This window comes from Gopherus flavomarginatus, chromosome 19, assembly GCF_025201925.1.
Source record: "Gopherus flavomarginatus isolate rGopFla2 chromosome 19, rGopFla2.mat.asm, whole genome shotgun sequence".
NCBI classification, from domain to species: domain Eukaryota; kingdom Metazoa; phylum Chordata; order Testudines; family Testudinidae; genus Gopherus; species Gopherus flavomarginatus.
This window is the reverse complement of record NC_066635.1, coordinates 12653869-12675707: the sequence shown is the minus strand read 5'-3', so window position 1 is coordinate 12675707 and position 21839 is coordinate 12653869. Positions and strand designations below refer to the sequence as shown.

The 21839-nt window shown below is 43.2% G+C and overlaps 3 protein-coding genes across 19 annotated transcripts in view; 2 read left to right on the top strand and 1 right to left on the bottom strand.

Moving 5' to 3' along the window:
- LOC127037687 (merlin-like) overlaps positions 1-8217 on the top strand; it is a 30807-nt gene extending 22590 nt beyond the window's left edge. For 12 of the 14 annotated variants that reach the window (XM_050929707.1, XM_050929708.1, XM_050929704.1 and 9 more), the window contains 6 exons: positions 767-984; positions 1900-2002; positions 3107-3234; positions 4833-4983; positions 5699-5908; positions 7071-8217. In XM_050929707.1, the coding sequence (XP_050785664.1) occupies positions 767-984; positions 1900-2002; positions 3107-3234; positions 4833-4983; positions 5699-5908; positions 7071-7106 (846 nt within the window). In that variant the 3' untranslated portion in view covers positions 7107-8217. The other 2 variants (XM_050929714.1, XM_050929712.1) reach the window with 2 other exon arrangements.
- Positions 8218-8619: 402 nt separating this feature from the next.
- On the bottom strand, positions 8620-16483 carry SBDS (SBDS ribosome maturation factor). The gene is made up of 5 exons (XM_050929653.1): positions 16271-16483; positions 13846-13975; positions 12482-12682; positions 11691-11855; positions 8620-10920 (listed from the first exon to the last, which is right to left on the bottom strand). The coding sequence occupies exons 1-5, from the start codon at positions 16396-16398 to the stop codon at positions 10792-10794; spliced, it is 753 nt and encodes a 250-aa protein (XP_050785610.1). The 5' UTR covers positions 16399-16483; the 3' UTR covers positions 8620-10791.
- Positions 16397-21839, top strand: part of LOC127037648 (S-adenosyl-L-methionine-dependent tRNA 4-demethylwyosine synthase TYW1-like) — a 130577-nt gene continuing 125134 nt past the window's right edge. The window contains exons 1-4 of one of the 4 annotated variants that reach the window (XM_050929648.1): positions 16397-16623; positions 18403-18582; positions 18670-18712; positions 21588-21730. In XM_050929648.1, coding sequence (XP_050785605.1) covers positions 16447-16623; positions 18403-18582; positions 18670-18712; positions 21588-21730 — 543 coding nt within the window. In that variant the 5' untranslated portion in view covers positions 16397-16446. Of the gene's footprint in view, positions 16624-17587; positions 17995-18402; positions 18583-18669; positions 18713-21587; positions 21731-21839 lie in introns of those variants that run through there. The other 3 variants (XM_050929649.1, XM_050929652.1, XM_050929650.1) reach the window with 3 other exon arrangements.

Below are 21839 nucleotides of genomic sequence, written 5' to 3'. Positions count from 1 at the left end.
AGGGCTCAGGCTGCAGGCCTAAAAATTGCAGTGTAGCTGTTTAGGCTGGAACACAGGCTCTGAGCCCTCTGGCCTCATAGGGTCTCAGACCCTGGGTTCCAGCCCAAGTTTGAATGTTGACGCTGCAATTTTTAGCTCTGCAGCCTGTGTTGGATGACCTGGGCCAGCCATGACAATGCCACAGGTCTTATTGTAGTGTAGATGTGCCCTGAGGGTTATTGTTAAGGAAAGGAGGGAGATTTTCTGGGAGGCAGGGCATGCTTGCACTCTTGCAGGGAACCAGGCCTGTCCCCCATCTCCATTTGCTGGGAACCACCCACTTCCCCCTGATTTTTCTGCAAACACCTTGTTCAGGCCAGGAACCAGAGGAAAGCAGGCTGCATCAGGAACTGAAACTGGAGAAGTCTGTATGAAGCCAGTAGCAGGTGGGACTGGCAGCTGAAAGGAGGCAGGCAGAGTTCACTAGGCTCTGCCCATTTGGGAGATGTCTTAGTCCAGTGCTGAGTCTTATGTGGTGGAAGGAGTGAGGGAGAGAGGAAGGCACGAATACTGGAGCAGAGGGAGACGAGACATCCTGGAAATGTTTACTTGGCTTTAGGCCCTCAGTAAAGAGGGCTAAAGACAAATATAATGATCCATGGTATGTTAAGGGTTAACATTATTGTGATCTGCTGGGGAAAGACCTCCTGCTTCTAAGCTGACTAGCTATTTTTTCCTTTCTAAATGTTGCATCATAGTAGCTAAGATAAATCCTGTCTCTTTTTAGCTGCGGTCCCAGGAAACAGCAGAGCTGCTGGCGGAGAAAGCTCAGATTGCAGAAGAAGAGGCCAAACTGCTGGCCCAGAATGCTGCAGAAGCTGAGCAAGAGCGGCAGAGGTTGGAGATCACAGCACTGAAAACCAAGGAGGAGAAGCGTCTGATGGAGCAGAAGATGCGGGAGACAGAGCTGATTGCAGTAAAACTGGTGAAAGAGTCAGATCGAAGGTTAGATTTGCTTGAGGGTCAGATGGGTGGCATCTGTCAGCCGTGGCACTTGTGGACACTGTGTGACTATCTTCCTAGAGTTTACGTGTGGAAGGAGGAATTCCCCAGGTGACACTTCACAGCTTGTACCGGTGAATTTGAAATTACTGCCAGGAATTGTTTAGCAAAAATTGCATCTTCAGCTATAGAGTTTTAACTGTGACCGTGCAGCAATTCCTTAGCATTATCGAAAGACTGAGGGCTACTAATGGAGAGTCTAAACTTAAATGTAAAGCCTGGTGAATGCTAGAATCATGCTAATTAGAGGAGTTTAAACTTATAAGCGGTTTGCAGGATTCTATTATGGGGTTCCGAGCCCAGTGTAGTGCACTTAATATAGACACTGTTGTAGATTATGTATAGTCTATTGTTTGCACATGTATAGAATCCTAGGACTCAGTGCTGTCCTAAAATACAGGGCATGCCTCATGTTGTGTATTGGTACAGGTATTGGTAAAGTACTTATCACCCTGGTACCTGAGGGTACTTCACTTATGCTGACATGGTGTTAAACAACATTTTCCCAAAACAGGGAGCACTTACTTTTCAAACCAGCATCCCAGAGAGGATCTTTGATGCCAGATAATGGTTGAGGGCCCAGACATTACAAGACAATGGGTGCAGAACTGGGCCCATAGGAATTAGAGATAAAAAAGATCTATTAAATCAGCCAGCTAATGCAGGACTCTTCCTGCAATCACCTCTTCTTGTGCTTTGTCCAGTTTTCAATGTCCTGTGCAATCAGGCTTTCACCTGTGGAGACTCTTTCAGAGGCTAACAGATGTCTCCCAGGAAACAAGCTAGGGGTATGAATTCCATGTGTTGCCACATGCTTGAAATCTACCACCTAACAGTCACAGTATGTTTGTCTGACAGAGCCAAAGAAGCTGAACATCTAAAACAGGATCTGCATGAAGCCAGGGAAGCTGAACGAAAAGCAAAGCAGAAACTTCTGGATGTAACTAAGCTTAATTATCTTGTAAGTTACCCAGTTTACATTCTGGTGGGCAACACTTTATTGGAGAGTGGACAAATAACAAATCATCATTCACATTAAGATACAATGTAACTAACAAGTAAATACACATTCTCCATGAAGCTTGCTTGAGACACTTTGTTACCAAGCTGATATATTTATAACCTCTTTGTACTTTGCAATCTTTGGACTTCACAATTTTAACATGTCATGACAATTTAAGGAATATCTAATCTATCTCCATCACTGTTAATCACGTAGCATACACAGTACCCAGAGATGTTTGCAATTTAAGGATACCTGGATGTCGTACTGACAGAAATGAAGTATGGAAACCGAGTGACATTGAGAGAACTTTAGGAAGGGCTCAGAAAAGGAGCTTAGCAGATAAAAACTTGTCTGTGGCTTCAAACTTCTTTTGTATGCTCCAGTATAACAAAAGAGGGAATCTGCATTGTCAAAACAGAGGATTAGGATAGTCAGGTTCTATTCCTTTCTTTGCCACTGAGTCACTATGTGAACTAGGGCAAGCAACTTAGGGTAAAATTTTCAAAAGCGTCCGAGTCCCATTTTCAAAAGTGCCAGACTCCTCAGTACTTTAGCTTTTATTTTTGTGAGTGCAACAGGATAAGATGAAAGTTTATTCCTCCCAGCCTGTGTTTAAAGTAAAGCTGTGGGCTTGCACAGAAGCAGTATTTGCCACTGTGACCTGAGATGCCAGGAGCAAATGCCACTAATTCTGCTTACGGGGAAGCCAATCTATGCACATGCTGCACTCTCTGTGATATCCACAAAATTTAAAAATTAGATGGGGAAACATTCCAGCCATGGTGCTTCTTTCTAACTGGCACACAGTCTGTATGCATTGTAATGTATTTTATTGAAGGCTAACATTTTATTTCAAAAAGATTTGTTTAGGGCCAGCCAGCAGGGAGGAAAGGGATACGAATGTCTACAGCCATCTTTAGAATCAATGAGAAGACATCAATTTTGGAGACAGCGTGTGAGAGTCTTGTAGAAGCTAGGAATATACTTGAAATTAAAAACAAATGTTCTAATTGTATTGTTAATGGAACAAACTCTTTTTGATTACCTTGCATCTTTTAGCATGTGGCCCGGTATCCTCATCATTCACCTGCTGACACCAGAGATGTCAACTTTGACAAAGGATGTGTAAAGATGGATTTAAAAGATGTAGATCTGAAGAGACTGTCCTTTGAGATAGAAAGAGAGAGGTACTGGAACACTCCTAAGATGTAAATAAACGAGGGAGTCTTAACCTGAGAAACTAGAGGTGGAAAATACCCATTATGTCTCCTGATGTATCCTCCTATCAATGCAGGATGGTTCCCCACAATGCATATGGGTGTTTGCCTTCTACAGAAGTAATAGCATCATCTCTGTAACTCATTAGCTTTTTAGAAGGAGAAAAGATGTTTTCTTGGCTTCTAGCCGTGAAGAGTACAGAGCTCTGGGATTTAAAGGAATACATTGTCTCGGAGCAAAGCACTCTACTCTGATATGAGTATGCAGGAGGACTGAAACAACTGACTGGTGCATTGAGAGGGGTTTCCTTTCCTTTGCCCCATTGTAGACTGTATACTGACTAGGGGAACCATTGTTCTGTTATGGTCTTTGCTACATTCCTGTGAAAAGTGGCTTTAAAATCTACCAAAGACTATTCAAAATGTTCCTAGACATTACACTTGCTTGCCAACACAGACCTTGGAGAGCATCAAGTTGGTTCTGAGGCCATCTTGAATGTTAAAAGTGGTTTATAAGCTGCATTGTGGGCAAATGGATATAAAATGGCAAGACTCGCTCTTTTTTTTTTTTAAATATTTTTTTCACTCCACATGGACTATAATGTATATTTATGCTTTCATAGAGTTTATCATCAGAAGAGGCCATTAGTCAGCTAGCCTAACTTCCTGTATATCACAGCCCAGATACCCCATATGGAGCCAAATAGCTTCAGCAGTATTGACTTTATACAATCTGTTTTTAAAAAAACTGTTTCTATAAAATCAGAATAATCCCGTAGTGTAGACATACCCTCAATCTGACTGATTGAAATGCATTAATGTTCCGATGGTAAATTAGCTGACAATGCAAGGAGCTAGTAAACTTATTAGTTGCATCATCGTCGTGCCTAGAAGCCCCAGCCATGGACCAGGACTCCATTGTGCTAGGCAATGTCCAATCACGGAACAAAAAGATGGTCCCTGCCCCCAAATAGCTTATGATCTAAGTAGAAGACAAGAGACAACAGATGGATGTAGACGGATTTAGTCTTATCTATACCTATTGCAGGACCCTCTATGATTCTGCAGATTCCCATATAAAGCTGGTTCTCCGACTGTTTAATAACACCTAACAGGAGATTGTGTGTGTTACTGCTGGATTTCTAGTTGAGGGGGAGCAGGTATTGCTGTGATCATCTGGAAGTAATGTCTTCACAGGTTTCCCATGCAGCCTATAGCCTGAGCTTACATTTCTAACCATTCCATTTACCTAGCCTAGATCCGGTTTATTTTATTAGTGAATTTTTGCATATTTTGGGAGCACAGCTTCTGCCTCACAGAATGAATAAAATACAAATTGGATGAAGTTATTGACTGTCAATTGAATAACTTCAAGTGTCAAATCTCTGATGTAAGATTAATGGGTTTATAATGGAGATTGATTTTGCCCCAGAAGCTTAGAATGAAAATTTCTTACAAATTGCCCTTACAAAATAGATTAATGTAAAAACTACAAAACGCTCCTTTACAGCTACCATTGGCTAATTAGATTCATTTTTTGTTGTCTTCTCTCCCTGTGTGGATTGCAGGTTAGATTACTTGGAAAAGAGCAAAAAATTTGAAGATCGATTGAAAGAGCTGAAGTCAGAAATCCAGGCGTTAAAACTAGAGGAAAAACAAACTGGGCTCTACTCTCACTGGAGTGAAGTTCTTGGATCCTTGGATCGTTCAATAGGAAATGTATGTAACCCTAAATATAGGTTTTATAATAACAGATAAGCTTACTCATGCAGTAGAAATTAATAAATATAAGTTTGGTTGACACCATAAATGAAGAAACATTGGAATCCCTAAAATGTTTCTAAAAGCATATGCTAAACATACGCTTCATATTTTGGTACGAAACACACATTAACTATGTCTATTGATAATAAAATGTGAAAAGTGGGTCTGGAGACATTAAAAGTGGCATTTTCTGTTGGAAGCTTTTTATGGGAGGAATCTCCTCAAATGTACAACAGTTAAAAGATTGTGAGCGCCCAGGAAGAGTCCCATAAAGGCTGAAGGCTGTTGGGCAATATAAGCTCTTGCAAGCTCATAACAGTTAAATGTGGCATAGTTGTAATCAGTCTCTTTCTACTTTATGCTTTTTGTGGCTATTTATTCTTCAGGTGTGATGATTTTGTGTGTGTGTGAAGTCAGCTTTTTATGCCAGGTCCTTGTGATTCAGCAAACAAACTTTCGAGCCCCTTTCTGAACCAGTGCAACAGTGACAGGCCCCAGCCCTTCCAGTTTTCTCCAAACCTAGTAGAAATTTGTCTTAGAGTAACACATATTGGAGACAAAAAAGGGAGGCTTGGGTGAGAGAAGGCTCCTATAATTTCAGGTCCGTGTATTCAGCTTAACGTGAGCTGATGTAGTGAGAACACTGTTTCACATATTCTGTCCTTTAAAGGCTCCCTCATGGATGAAAACCTTTGGAGTTGGAGACTTGTTTGATACAAATCTTAGAAAGCCCTTTCCAGCTTATCCATTAAATGCCGCAAGCAGCTGGCCATGTACTAATAAGAGTCAACATACAGTGCCTGTGGAAAAGTCAACTTTTCAAACAAATACCTTGGTTGCCAGCAATGTGGGGACAGGAACTAGAAAACAGATTATAAAGGTAATGGGATTTATATTTATTTTCCCAAAACGTGAATGCATTTAGTGCTTGTGAAAGTAAGGAATCAATAGCTTGGCCAAGCTCCTTCCACCCAATTCGGCCAGTGCCCCTCAATCCCAAACTGTGAAGGACTGCTGCTTACTCTAGTCCTTCAGTTTCATGCCATTTAAGGCAGCTTGTAAGGTGAGCATCCTGAGATCAGCTGACTCCATTCCACCTGTGATCAAAGCTGGAATATGAATGAAAGATAAATCCTGTTAGACAACAAGAGGATCTGTATTCAATAGCTGCATTTTCTTTATAGTTTGACCAAGCTTGAAAGTAAATTAATGTGTCCTCAGTGCTGGCATCAGCAGTTTAAAACATAAACATGACTCTCTTCTGCAGTAAGGTTTTCACAGCCATAAATACAACTTCCAGCATTAAGAGGTAGGTAATAAGATTCCAGTAACCAAAATTGACCAAAGCACCTACAATTCAGCTCTTATGTGCAATGGCCATAGAACACTGCCTCTCTATCAGCTGTTTCACACCAGTGCTGTGTGGGTCCATGAGGGAGACCCAGTGTTTTTGTGTACTTGGCTCCTTCCAGGTGAGTGAATACATTGGGGGATATAAAAGCTCAGTCTGCTTCTAGAGTTCAGCATTGGAGTGGTGTAGGACTCTTGTTCTCAATGTGAGACTGGTTTAAGGGCAGGCAACTGTTGTTGAATATTTATCAACAAGTAACTTTATTTATGCACTACTAACTGTGCTGGTTGCCAGAGAACTAACTGGAAGTTTAAAGAAACATTGATGTCTGTGAATGAGGCTAGGGCAAGAGTTTCGTCTATGATCAATAAACTTGAGCTGTGCTCATCACTTCCTTCATATGTTTATTGTAAAGATTTTTTCAGAATCACTAGAGCCCGTGTCACATGATCTTAACTTGCAGACTGTGGGCATAGAACTGTAAGATACAAAGTCCAATGCGGTTGGACTGTCAGTGTGAAAACTTCCATCGGGAGGGCAGGAAAAAAAGTCAAGGCATTTTAATGTGACTTCCTAAAGGCCGCAGAGAGTTGTTGTCAAAGCCAGGCTTAGAGTTAAGGAATTCCTGGCTCCCACTCATATGCTTAAACAGAACTTTAAGGTGGAAATAACTTCTTTGATTTGCACGTAGGTTCAGCAGCATGACTCGGACGTGATCTACATTTGAAGCTTCTCAGCAATTCAGTAATGCTTTCATCAAGAGGTGAATAGGCAGAACTTGAGAGTAATCCATTTGGCTGCCACAACTTACTTACACAAAACCACTATATACCTTTTTAGCTACTCGATGTCAGCATCAAAACATGTCCTGTAATGAGAGTGTGGTGCTGCTCAGTGTCCAGAGAGGCAACATATGCCTGTAGCACTGAAAATGACAAGCATCTTTCATGGTGGCAAACATGATGCAACTTGGCTCCTATATTATTTCATCTGTGCTTTGTGAGAAAACACTTTAGGATAACAGGCATTTTAAATGTAAAGTGCTTTTTAAACTATGGAGCACTACTGAAATGCAGGACCCTTTAAAGCGAAGAGTAGTGTCAGTGGAACACATTGTGGGAGGAGGAGATATTTGGGAAAACTGTTTTTATAAAAAAAAAAATGTACAGAGCACACATGACTTTGTGTTAAGTCTTAGCAGCTGGTGTGACACTTTTAAAGCCTGTTTCAGCATAGGTGTTAGTCCACAGAACATTTTTCACTTCTTATCCCTAAACATAACAGACTGTCTCCATACTGGACTTATATTTCTATTAGAGAAAGTTTAGCTCTTAATTCTAAATTTAGGATTGGACAGGCTTTTTTGTAGGTCTTAATACATCTATTATTTTGATGTCTCATGGAGATGTGAATGAATCCTTAGTGTGGAAGTGCAAGGCTTTTGTTTCTATATGGTTTTTGTGATCGTGTGGAATAACTTTGTTGCTGCCACTGGTAGAAGACTGCATAACTTACTGTCTGAGAAATCTAAGTACTAGAGACAAAGGACACCTAACTGGTATCTGCTAAAGAGGGACTTGTCTCTGATGAAGACGAACCATGGTATCCACCACCCAGCATCTACTTTATCAGTAGGACCAATTTGTACTTGAAGATGTTGTGCATTAAATGTATATTTAACTGAGATCTTCATACAGATTTCTGTGGAAGTAGACAATACAAAATTGTAGCTAAAATAGATTGAACATGCAGGACTGAGTAAAAATGGATGTTAATGTTCATAAACCTCTAGTCCTATAAGTTATATCTAAAGTGTATTGAATAAAGCTTCAATCCCTCTAATTGTCAGCTTTGTATGTGTATGTGTGTATGTGTGTATGTATGTATGTATATATATATATGTATATGTATATGTATATGTGTGTGTATATATATATATATAGAGAGAGAGAGAGAGAGAGAGAGAGAGAGAGAGCTTGGATTTAGCTTTAAAGGCAGAGCATGAAATACTGCAAGTGTTTCAGCTCTGAGCACTGACAATGTAGGTGTAGTACATGTGCTCCTTTACAAGTCTTCATCTCTACTTCTTCATTTAACTTGCTTATCCTTAACAGTAAGATAATTATAAACCTCTACATGTATCTTCGTGAAATGTGAATTGTATCCATATTCAGGAAAACACTATGCAAGGAAGTACAGGTGTTAGTTGAAGCAGAGCTGAAAATCAACACACAGGTTAGTCAACAACTTCAATCAGGTTTATTTTGATACTTGTTAGCCATTCTTCCTGACCCATAAATATTAAACAAACCAACTGTATATAAATTACAAAAAAATCAAAAAGGAACTTCCTCTACTTAGGAAAAACCTGAAAAATTCACCCCAATCCTAGAGAAGGCTTTACAGGGAGATAGACTTCCCCCTCTCCCCCCAGCAAGTTTGTGAACTGGATTCTGCTAAATTTTTGCAACTCATCTTTCTCCTGTTCGCTCCCAAGTTTGCTCTTCAGAAACTAAGTTTTATCGCTAAAGAAAAACAGCTCTAATCATTATGGATGTAGTGATGGCTGAAGCTGCAGACAACTGAAAACACTAGATGAGACGAATGAATTGCCTAGTTAATCTCAATGGGATATTAATACTGATAAGTATCTTTGGTGTTCAACCATCTCAAAGATTACATAACCAATGGCTTATCAACATGGGGAAATTTGCCAGCTTAACTGTACCAGTATAGTTTGTGTATAGCCACTAAGTCTAATGTATGTCCACATAAGACGACATGGTAGCAAAAATCACACAGGTAATTTCAATTTTCAAAATGCTGAATGACTAAGGAACTCATATCCCATTGACTATCAGTAGGACTTAAACTCCAGTGCAACTTAGGTACTTCTAAATTTCTTATTGGTCTCCCCTGCAATCTGACCCATGAACAAGCTCAGGCTGTCAGACTAAAGGGGAGGTAAATTCTTGAGAGGGGTACAGAGGGGCTTTGCTAGGTACTTGTGTTAGCAATATCTGTTTGTTGTAGTTATAAATTAAGAACATCTTCACAGAAACTGTATGCATCAAGTCAGAGGATAGCTGACAACTTTGTCACAAAATACATATGCCACTTCCCTCTAGGAGTCAGCAAATGGCCACTGTACTTGCTCATCCCCTAAAACTAGGAAACAGAAATGGTACCAAACTAACGCATGTTTTGCTGCATCATACTACTGTCACAGTTGTTTAATGCCAGGGGCTCCATTTAAACTCCATGTTTATCCTTGAACTATCTATCCATGGATGGGTAGGTTCAGTTAATATCATTTACTCTTTCCCCTCTATTTTGTATTTTCTCTCAGGAAGTAAGAATACATCTCTTGGAGTTGCTGAGCTATATTATTCATATACTATCCAGTTTGAAAAACTGTTCTGTAATTTCAGCAAGGAAGTAGTTTAAGAGTGCTGTACCTTCTGCAGCAGGTGGGTTGGTAGAATGTGTGTCTTGCTGATGTCTACACACACTAAGGGTCTAACATGAAGATACTAGAGAAGTTTAAAGCATTTTGGCTTTTATCTTAGATAAGAAAAGGAACATATATAAACCTCCAGCAGGGGAAAACCAGGGTACACTGGGAGCTTATCTATCTCAAGGAGCAGATGCCTTTACCTAGTCTAGATATCATTTATTTTAGTAGTGAATTTTTGCATATTTTCAGAGCACAGCTTCAACCTCACACAAGCATAAAGGACCACTACCCTAGTGCCAGATCCTATAAAATACTTAATGTATATATTATAATTCATTTAACAGTTGAAAGAATGAATTAGGGGAACACTTTTTTCCAAGTTAGGATGTATATTTTATATATGTCCTATGAATAAAATATAGAAGAATGGTCCTCTATTCACAAATAGTGAAATTTCTCTAACAGTAGTATGTGGCAGTTTAGGTCACACATTTAATGAGGCCCTTAAACAAGGAAAATAATATACACCTTAACTCCATGCACTGTTTTCAGAGTGACACTTCATTTAATCCTTTTGGCTGTGCATGCTTCTCCTCATACGCAGAAAACATCTCTGGGATATACGCAGCCTCCCACCAGCGCTAAATTAAAGGGGGAAAGGACTTGGCGCAGTTGAACACCGATATAATCAATACCCACACCAAAACAAAGCTAGTATAGCCTTTCACCGGTAAGTCCTATAACTTTATCCTTAGTGCAAATTGAACACTCAAACATCTCTTTTATCAAAAGGCACTTGTTACCCAGACAAACACAAGGAAACACGGCATGGAATTATCCCAAATAGAGCTAGTGACAGCAATAGGTTGGAAAAACAAAAACCTTAACAGAATGAGGTGGCTTAACTCTGCCTCTTTATAGTGTTTGCCACAAAAGTGATGTTGGTGGAAGGGTTTTATTCAAACTTTTCATCTCCTTCTTCCACATCTTTCAGACTGAGTACTTCGAGCGAGCCTTTCCCTTTAGTCTCACACCGGATCAGTTCGTCAATCTCCCTGAAGCAGCCTGGGTCAATGAGGCACACCTGAAACATTTTACATACCAATCAGTAAAGATTTGAGTCTACATTGTGTCCTTTTCTCCTATGGCAATTTAATATACAGATGACTGACCCACTAAGCGTTAAGAAAACTTTTCCACATCCCTAAAAGCCGATATTTAAACAATCCAAAAGGATCCATCTTTTGTTTGAGGGAGTGTTGCAGCTGCACCTGCCAATGATGCAGCAGTGAAATTGCAGAAGCAGCGCAGTCTGTTGTAAGTAGCCCAGAGTATCACTAATTACAGATCTTGTTTAATGTATAGTTATTTTGGTGGAATACCTTTTAAATAAGTTACAGTATGGTCAGAACTGAATTGCAGTAAGATATGGTGCATGTGTTTTGCACTGTAAGAATTAAAATTTACCATCCTAACATATAGGAGACTGGCAAAATGAGAAAAGGAGGAAGTTAAACATCACTGCTAAAAGTTGCTGCATTGTATTTTTCAAAGTTTGAGCCAGCAATTCTACAACAAATATGGGTACAGGTAGATGACTGAGTCAAGAACTCTCATTCCTCAAGCAAGTGTTCCGACAGTCCTGAGCCTTTTAAGGCTTGAAAGCAGTCACTAAAACCATGAAGAATTTAAAAAACCAAAACAATCCCCCAAACTCCAAATTATGCATCTCTGATTAATTCAATTTCAGTGCTTTAGTACAATTTCAGCTACCCCAGACACAGATTTTACATGTAGCCTTCAAAAGAACACAACTAAATGTAGAAAAATTGACTATGGAAACTAGATTCTTACAATTTCTAACTGTTCATCGAAGTCTTCACTCTCTATAACTTTGATCAGTGGTTTGAGCTTCTCTTTTAGCTTCTTGCCCTCTTTTGCTGGGAGAATGAACCGCAGTCTCATGTGAGCCCGCTCAATCTGCATAGTCTCCTTTAACTGTCTGATGACTTCCAAAGCCTGCAAAGACATTAACTACAAATGAAATTGGCATATGCTCATTTGTTATTTACATAGCACTATATCCCACACTCAGGTTTAGCATTATTTACAACTGCTTATAGATGCTCCAGAAACACTCTTTGGTACCGTCCACTGGAATTCTCCAGGAATACATTTGGTATAGTCTAATCAGAACTGATTAACATGAAAAGGCAAATCTTCTCCAAGTATTGCTGGAATTGGACTTAAGGTGTCAGAAAAGCTGGAAATGTTAAACAAGGTAGTTATATCAAAACTATAAAATTCAGGACATTCAAAATTAAGGATAAACACACTGTCCCACTGAACAACAGGAGGTAAGAAGAGAGCATAAGCGTTGAGAATTCTTGCTTTTGTTTTACACCCAACTTTGTTGCTGCTTTAATAATCTGTAGTTAGTTTCCTTTCCCCCCTTTCGTGGGCAGATACAAACCAAACTACGAAGTTTCAGATCACAAGTGTTTCTTTCTAACATTCAGCTCCTATGCCACCTCTTTCTGTCATCTTTAGATTTAGGCACAAGTGACTGCTGTGGATGTTAATAAGGAAACTACACACAAAAATTCTTTTAAGTGAAAACAGAATTTTTGGGGACAGATACAGACCTGCTGTTTGGTGCTCTTGTTTGGTTTAACAGAATAGTGGATATCCTTCATGGCTCTTTCTATAAGGATTACTGTGTATGGCCTCTTTGTTTCAGGATTCACACATTTCTCAGCGACAATAGTTGCAATGTCTCTAAACATCTGCTCCAATTGTGTGTGTCGCTCTTTGTCAGATACCTGCAACTCCCCTTTTGTTAAAATCTAGAAGTGATTAATCAAGAATGAAAAATTCTATTAAATAGTAATAATACATATTTGACTGAAGAATAGAAATCCTAGCTCTGGAAAAGTTATTGATTTGTTTTCAAAGTAACAATTACGGTCTGTCTTAGCTTAATTTGTGTATAGATCTTTAACCTGACTAGGTTATTCTGCAGCATGTCAAGTATAACACTAGAATTTTTTCATAATACAAGAAAAAAAACCTTATGCAAAAGTGTAAGGCTTGTCTCATTAAACTATAAAAAGGAAACTAGTGTTTTTCAGATAAGGGTCAAATCCTACAAATGACGTTAACAGTTTATATAAGTGAACCAACAAGGGGACCAAAAAAAAAAAAAAGAAAAGAAAAGTAACAGGTTTATCTTGAACACTGAAACAATTTCAAAATAAACAGCATTACTGAATATCTTGTTTGATTAAAAATGCAGATTTACTATTCATCCCCACTCATTCCTAGTACAATAGACCAATATAACAAAAAAATCTTTTGGATCAAGACACTTGTGAAACAAAACTTTATTACATCTCTTTCTCCATCCCTATCTTCCATTAGAAATTGGTCTAGTTAAAGTTCTTTGGGACAGGGACCTTGCTTCGAGATGTCTGTAAAGGACAATGCATCCTAATGATACTATACAAAAAGTGCAAGTGGTCAGAACTCAGTTTTATAAATATCTCACTGGAAAGATCAGATATCAAGAAGAATTCCCAACCTCTAAGAAGCTGGTTCAGTAGAGACTGAAAGGGAAAAGTATCCTTTAATGGATCAGCAACACACCGGCCTATAACAACTAGGCATTGCATGGACATCCCCCATCAGTCTACTGATCTGATATGACCCTGCTTTGTTCACAAGATCTGTGAGGAACCTATGACCAGCACAAAGTGGTGTTGCTGAAAAGCACACATTTAAAACACTTTATTTCCAAAGAGAAGGGAAAAAATGTGTTTACCCAAAACTGTGATCAATAACAGAAAAACAAAACAAAACGTAATATACTAGAAAAGTCATTAAACTCTAACAGCATCAATTGACAGGCAGATATTCAGTTTAGCTAAATTTTAAGTGGAGGAAGGCTAGAATCTTTTGTGATTCACAATAAGGTGTGTTAACTTTATGCTTTCATGTATAGAGGACCTACTATCTTGCAGATTTCTGTTTGGTCATCAGTTCCAAAAGCTTTGACGAGATCTTCCTTTTTTGCAACTTGACCTTTAGAGACGTTTACAAATACTGTGTTGGTCTGCAGAACTTCATCAATGTCTTTTTCACTGGTAAATAACAATTGTATTCACAATTAGAAAACGTGCAAGCATAGCATTAACTAGCAGGGAGTAGTCTTGTGGCTGCTACTCTGCATCTGAGGCTAGGGCACCAATTAGTGGAAGCTGGGAACTTGAGTGTGGGCAGCTATCGGACCTTCTCACCAGGAGGAATGTTGTTCGGGACCCTCCGTAAACCTAACTATATCTAACACAACATGGAGATTCCTTTTGTAGCTTTATGGAGTGGTTAATTCATTACTAACTTCTTAAGGACACCATCAAGTGACTTAAATGAGAAACAAATTTCTTTTCCAGATTCCTTTTTAGTAACCAACATGGTGATAGTAAAGAATTTTAACATCTCCTCTAGTTTATACTGCTTGTTTACTTTCAATCACTTGCAGCTGGAACCATGAAAATAAATTAAGTCAGTCTCATATTTTGGTTCTCAATGCTGAAACATTTGTGTTGCATGCACTGCAGAATGTTTTTGTTTATAGAGAACTATTTTCACTGGAATTTTAAAAAATGTCAACATTTATTTTAAGAGTTGATTTTCACAAAAAAAACTGTAGCTGCTGGGGTTATGCAATGGCTAGTTAAGTTTGTGCAGCCATTGATGATCCTTTAGGACTCCAAGTATGACACATAAAATATTAATTTTGTGGGCTAGTCTGATTTTTTTAAAAAGTTAAACCCTTAGCTATGTCAGAGAAGCTAAAGAAAAAACATGGTTGAGACAATGAAATATAAAAGCCTCTCAACAGGCACTCAAACATTATGCTGATAGCGATAAGTCCCAGAGAGAAAGACATATGAAATGGGAGTTTTTGATTCATAGTGACTGCAGGCAGGGGTCTTTATTCTCAAACTGCGCTTGCCGCTTCAAATTACTGGTGCGGAAACATAAAACAAGCACTGCCAACTGCAAGCCCCTGTACAAACATTGCAACAAACAAAACAAATCAATGTTTTCCAAATAAGAGCAGTCAAAACTGGCAGTGGCAACAGAGAGTATTTCTAAATCCTGAAATAAAACAACATTCACGAGAAAAGGAGGAGCTACCGTTTCAAAGGAGGGACAATTCCTCATGCAGAGGATAGGAGGACACTTAGAAAAGGTAAGGCAAATAAACTAAAGGTGTAAAGATACCTTCAAAGGGAAAGGAGGATCCAGGGGACTACGCTGGCATAACCTCATAGCAGATATGCAGCCTATGCCAACAGAAGGGATTTTTCCATTAATACAGGAACACCACCTTCCCAACTGACAGTAACTAGGTTGATAGAAGCATTCTTCCATTGACAAAACAGCACTCCAGGGTGTGTTTTTTCATATCCCTGACTAATGGAGCTACCTCAGCCTAACTTTGAAGGCTATGGCTACACTAGAGAGTGCTGCTGTTCGCTCTCTAGTGTAGCCGCTCTAAGAAGATGGGAGAGACCTCTCCCATCAACTCAGTTAATCTACTCTCAACAAGCGGCGGCAGCTATGTCAATGGAAAAAGCTCTCCTGCCGCCATAGTGCTGTCCACAGCGGTGCTTAGGTCCATGCCACTTATCTCAGTCGGGCACTGACTTATACTGACATAAGTGGTAATGTAGACATAGCCTGAATGTAGGCTATGCTTAATTACAGGAAGCTAAAGCCCTTTACTCCTGAATCAGAGCATCTTCATGCTTTAACTTATGTGCATTGACTCCATGCCTCTAGCTGATTAATCTTCAAGTTCCAGAGGGCCCTCAGGTAGACAGAGTAGCTGCTTTCAGACTTTCTGTCAGTAACTCAGGACAAGGCCAGGCCAACTCCTAGCTTCCCTGCACTCTACGAACACTTCCCCCAATGCCTGGGTGGAAATTTCTCCTCGAGTGGGATGAGGGCAAGTTACCCCTGCTCTGTAAGTGTGGCACTAGCTGGAGAAGTAGGTTACTGGTGAGTCCTGGCCTGGTCCATTTCACTAGGAGCTGGATGTTGACAGGCACCTATTTAGATAAGGCACTTCCCAGCACCTCCTGGGGCATTCACCCCTCTCCCTCCCAGCCCTCAGATATCCGAGTCTCCTCCCCTCCAGAAACCCCCTAGCGAGGGGGTCCCACCTCAACCCCTCAAACGTCCCCAGACCCGCACCCCCCCCGGCCCCGCACCCACACCGGACTCCCCTCCACCCCAGCAGCCCTGCACCTGCCTCAGACCTCCCCCACCCGGCCCCAAGCTCCCCCATCTTCCCTCCACGCCCTACCCCACATCGCCCTCCTCCGCCCCAGCGCCCGCCCGCCCGGCCGGCCCCGGCCTGTACTCACGCCCCGCTCCGCCAGCCCATGACTTTGTTGCGGTAGCAGGCGATCTCGAAGCGCTTCCCGGCGCGCCGGGTCCGCACCACGGCCACGTTGGTGAGGCGGATCTGGTTGGTGGGGGTGAAGATGGACATGGCGGCGGTGCAGGGAGCGCGGGGCCCGTCAGGCAGCGGCTGAGAGGGATGTCAACAAGCGGCGCTGCGCCACTGCTATTAGCCACCGCCTCCTCTTGGGACGCCCGCGCAACTCCGGAAACAGGCGGCTCGAGGGGCCGCCGAAAGGCGTCCGGGCGGGGAAACGAGGCCCGGGAATCAAGGGTTCCGGGGCAGCGGCCACAGAGGGAGAAGAGCGCGCGCGGTGTATGTGCGCGCGCGCCACTTGTCCTCGCGCGTGGGCTCAGTTCCCCCTCACAGGGGCCCAGTCTTCCCGGGGGCGGGAGGGCGCCAGGCCTCGGGGCTCTCACAGCGCCGTGCACACGGCATGGGGGTCTGACCTGGCCCCTGGCCTCTCACAGCGCCGTGCACACGGCGGGGGGGGTCTGACCTGGCCCCCGGCCTCTCACAGCGCCGTGCACACAGCATGGGGGGGGTCTGACCTGGCCCCCGGCCTCTCACAGCGCCGTGCACACGGCGTGGGGGTCTGACCTGGTCCCCGGGCTCAGGGCTCTCACAGCGCCGTGCACACGGCATGGGGGTCTGACCTGGCCCCCGGCCTCTCACAGCGCCGTGCACACGGCGGGGGGGGGGTCTGACCTGGCCCCCGGCCTCTCACAGCGCCGTGCACACGGCAGGGGGGGGGTCTGACCTGGCCCCCGGGCTCGGGGCTCTCACAGCGCCGTGCACACGGCATGGGGGTCTGACCTGGCCCCCGGCCTCTCACAGCGCCGTGCACATAGCATGGGGGGGGGTCTGACCTGGCCCCCGGCCTCTCACAGCGCCGTGCACACGGCATGGGGGTCTGACCTGGCCCCCGGCCTCTCACAGCGCCGTGCACACGGCAGGGGGGGGTCTGACCTGGCCCCCGGGCTCGGGGCTCTCACAGCGCCGTGCACACGGCTTGGGGGGGGTCTGACCTGGCCCCCGGGGGAGGGGCTCTCACAGCGCCGTGCACACGGCATGGGGGTCTGACCTGGCCCCCGGCCTCTCACAGCGCCGTGCACACGGCAGGGGGGGGTCTGACCTGGCCCCCGGGCTCGGGGCTCTCACAGCGCCGTGCACACGGCGTGGGGGGGGTCTGACCTGGCCCCCGGCCTCGGGGCTCTCACAGCGCCGTGCACACGGCGGGGGGGGGGTCTGACCTGGCCCCCGGGGGAGGGGCGGTTCGAAAGCAGGGCCCTGAGCCGACGTGAGTGGGCGGCAAATCCCCCCCATCCCGTGCACGGTTCCCCTGGCCTGTGGGCACAGAGGGGCTACCCCCAGCCCCACGTACCTACGGGGGCAGGATAGTGCCTGTCAGGTAGTGTCATCCCCCCCCGTAACACCGGGCCACCCCCGAGGCACATACCAGACCCCAACCGGCCACACTCCCATGATTATTCGTTAATATTAGTGCATCGCAATATGGTGATGAACGGGGCAGCGCAAAGGGTGCTGTGCAGGAGCCCGAGACAGTCCCCGCCGGAGGAGCTTACCCACTCCGCCCAGTTTCACAGTCAAACCCACGCGCCCATCACCGTGTCTTCTTGGCCGGGTGTCGCCCGTCTCTGGGGCCTGGATGCAAATGGCTTCTTGGTGGGGTTCAGCAACAACAGTGAAATGCTCCAGGGGGTCGGCTGGCGTGGGTGACTGTACTCCCGTGGCCGTGTGTGAGAAGGGGTTGAGAGTGGCTTGACTCTGCGTGTTTTTATAGCATGTGTTTCCCTGGCGGGCTGAGTTTCTGCGTGTCGCTCTGTGTGTGCTTCAGTGTGTTTCTGTGACTGTGTTCGTGGTATTCTGTTTCTGTGCGATTGCGTGGGGGGGGTGGGTGTAGGATCGGGTGCTCCCCCCTCCAGTGGTTGTCTTTGCTGTATTATTTTCGTATCCCATTTCTTTAGCCCGGTGAGGTTGCACTGCCTATCTGATGTGTTTGCGTATGAGAGATTGTTTTTCTGTGATTGTAAATATTTAGAGTGTTTGTGATCGCGTGTTTTTGTTTTCTAGGCACGAGGAAGGAAACACTGCCACACCAGCCCTGTGCTCTGTATTGCTACTGATGAAAAGGAAGCTATCTATAAAGTGAAGAGGGGAGGAAGGGGAAGAAAAGCAACCACCCGGACTCCCAGCATCCCTCTGCGAACAGCATGGCTGCCCCCAGGAGCACCTGGGGATCTCTCTGTCTTAGTTAAGTTTGTTACCCAAAACATAGAAGGGTAGTTGCAAATTGCCACATCACGCTCTGGAATACTGATTTTTTGGCTGGTGTTTCAGGTCCTAACTATCCTGGTTGCTTGTGCTGACGCTTATGCCATGGGTAAGTACTATTGTCTGAGGAGGCCTGATGATTTTTAGGGGATCGTTGTAGCTAGTGCCTTGATAGAGGATATATCTCTTATTAAACTGAAACCACACTGATTTAACCATAACACATCTGGAATAGCCTGTTTCCTGCTGCTCCCAGCAAGGTGGGAATGGGCTCACTCACTTGTTGCTGTTAGGTCTGCATGCAACACACACTCAGTTGCTTATTCTTTTAAAAGGAAGTCAAGTTAGTGCCAAGCCTGAAAGGGGTGACCTCTGACCAATATCTTGAAACCTTAAGGCTGCTGGGACCACCAGCAGAATTGAGATTGGAACATGTCTCCGATGGACACACCCAGAGTGAAATCTGTTAGTATCAGAGAAATGTAGGAAACAATAATATAAAAGTAACCCTGAATTACTGCTGCACCCTTCTCCAGTGGTGCCCCAGGGGGAAGCACCTCTGTGCCAGCTAATGACCTTGGATTTTGTGTGTTAATTATAGGTAGCTGAATGTATCTAATCTCCACAAAGGGAAGGTGTGTGTGATTGAGAGCAGTGAGGAATGAGAGGAGCTATCTCTGGGATTATGAGTTTTCTGCATGGGATGAGGGTAATTAGAGTTTTTAGCCAGATTGCTTTTAGGTGGAATGGAATTAGAAACTGTTGCAATAAAACCTCCACCCAAAGGATTATTTTTACTGAAAGCTGAGCTTCTAATAACCCTTTTTGTTTGAAATGTTATGCGCTTTTGCCTTGCTCCAGTGGATAAGCAACATTATCTCCGTTTTACAAAGAAGGGGAATGAGACCAGAGCAGTTGAGAAGAAGACTTGTTACAGATGAAATGCCAAGCCACTGGTAGAGTAGGGAATAGTATGCAGATCTCCAGACTTATGTTTTTTTTAGATACCACTTTTACCAAAAAGGCATTTTTGTTACAAGGAAAGCCAGGCTAAGCTTTCATTTGCCTGGTGCTCATGGTTTGGTTGTGGACCTTGAAAACTAGTTTTAACTGAGCTGATTCTAACGGGCTTGTTTAGATTAGGGCAGTTTACAGCTGTGTGATTACATCTGTGTAGTGACACTAGTGCAAATTTCCATCTACACAAGCTCTTTGGGTTTTTGCTGCTTCAAGGATATTGGAAAACATCTGCTGCTCACAGCCATTGTCACAAACATTCTGTTGTCTTCAGCATTGTCTATGCTACAACTCTGGCCTCTTACAGAACTAACTGCTGTATAGTTGGCCCTGAAGGCAGCTGCTTGTAACCAGAGCCAATTCTACAAACTGCTATCTCAGTGACTCCTCATTCTGATTGAAATGCTAGGCAAGGATGGGCTGGTGTGGGGTATCAACTTGGGCTCATGTCTGTGCTCTGTACCCTCCCAAGTCTCACCTCCCTGTACACATACTCACACACACAACGAGACAGCACACCTCAATAATCAAATAAATCAATTGCAAATTAGCAAGGAGGAAGCAAATTGTGCCAGTTTCCCAAATAAAGCCCCATTCAGCTGAATTCACGACCCATTGACCTAGTGGTAGCAAGTTCTGATGGGTAGATAAAAGGTCGTATTAGCATGACAAAACTGCTACTGGTAGCAAAATTGGAGGAATGCTGTTTCTGCCGCTATAGCGGCCAGCTGGGGGAATTGAGGCAATGAATTAACAGGTGAGCTGGCAAACTGTGTGAGAAGTCTTGTGACTATTCCCAGTCGATGTTGCTGAGAAAATCAAATACTTTGCATTCAGTTTCCAAGATATGTGCCTTTACCTTACTTGCACTCTGTTAGGGGATAGGGGTCCTGGTCCTGGGCCCCGGTACCTACTGGAGTCATGATGTTGGAGCCCAGTTAGGAGCATAAGAAGTAATAGGTGAATGCTCAATCCCTGCTCTTCAGAAAGAATTAATTTAATGAGTTAGTCTTATTTTGTTGGCTTGCGGTCTTTAAGCCTTTGAATATTTTGCACATAACCAGTAAAGACAGAGAAGGGGAAGTAACACTGTTTACTACAGTGTAATGTATATTGCTCTTAATGCTATACTTTAAAAGCTAATCCTCTTTTTAAGTAAAAACTTTGTGGTTATACGCCTTGTATAATGCTGATAAAGTATGTTCAGTTTAATCAAAATATTAAGCATGTCTTGATACCCAGTTTATTAAAACTTGTATAATTTGAGCAGTTTTTAAAGGTTCTAATCCTACACTCAGCTCTTTGAAGTCAGCAGAGCTCTATATAGGTGCAAGGTTTTTCTCTCATTGGATTCATTGCAAGACTGAGGCTAATGAGAAGAAGTTTGGCTTTTGCATCAAGACTGTATTAATTCTTAAGAGGCTATAATGGCACAGAACATGTTTAAGACTAAGCACACTCAACTTATGCTGTTGAAACTTAGGCTGTCCTGTAACAGTCTAAGGCTTTGGCCTGTGTATGAGGCTGTAGGGTGGGGAGGGATAGTTTGAGCATTGGCCTGCTAAACCCAGTGTTGTGAGTTCAATCCTTGAGGGGGCCATTTAGGTGTCTGGGGCAAAAATCTGTCTGGGGATTGGTCCTGCTTTGAGCAGGAGGTTGGTCTAGATGGCCTTCTAGGATCCCTTCCAACCCTGATATTCTATGATTCAATCTACACAGCAATGTTTTACTGGATGAAAGGCCAGCTAGTCCCTAATTCATTTATAATGGTTGTGTCCATAGCCAAAAGCCATTTCAATTTCTTCCTGTCATTGCATGATCTGGAGACTGAGAATAGTTAAGGTCATGAGACTGGTAGACGCCGTGTGTGTGTGTGTGCTGCTTTTTTAAAATGGTTGATGATGAAGGAAACTGCTGCTGCTTTTGCTGAGTTGGAAGAGGGCAGTCATGATTTATTCTCATTTTAGATGCATCAGTGAATACATGGAGCTACTTCTACACTCATCTGATGTCGATATGGCTAAACAGGTTTTACATCTACTCTTGTGCAGCTTTTGGCATCGGTATTTGGATCTGCTTTCAGTTCCTTGCCACCAAAGCCAAAAAGCAGGTAAATGAGACTTCACAATTCTAGCATTTATATTCTGTCAACTGGAAATCTACCACTGTGTTACAACAGTAATCCTTTAACCCACTACTGAAATGTGTCCTCCTTGGTG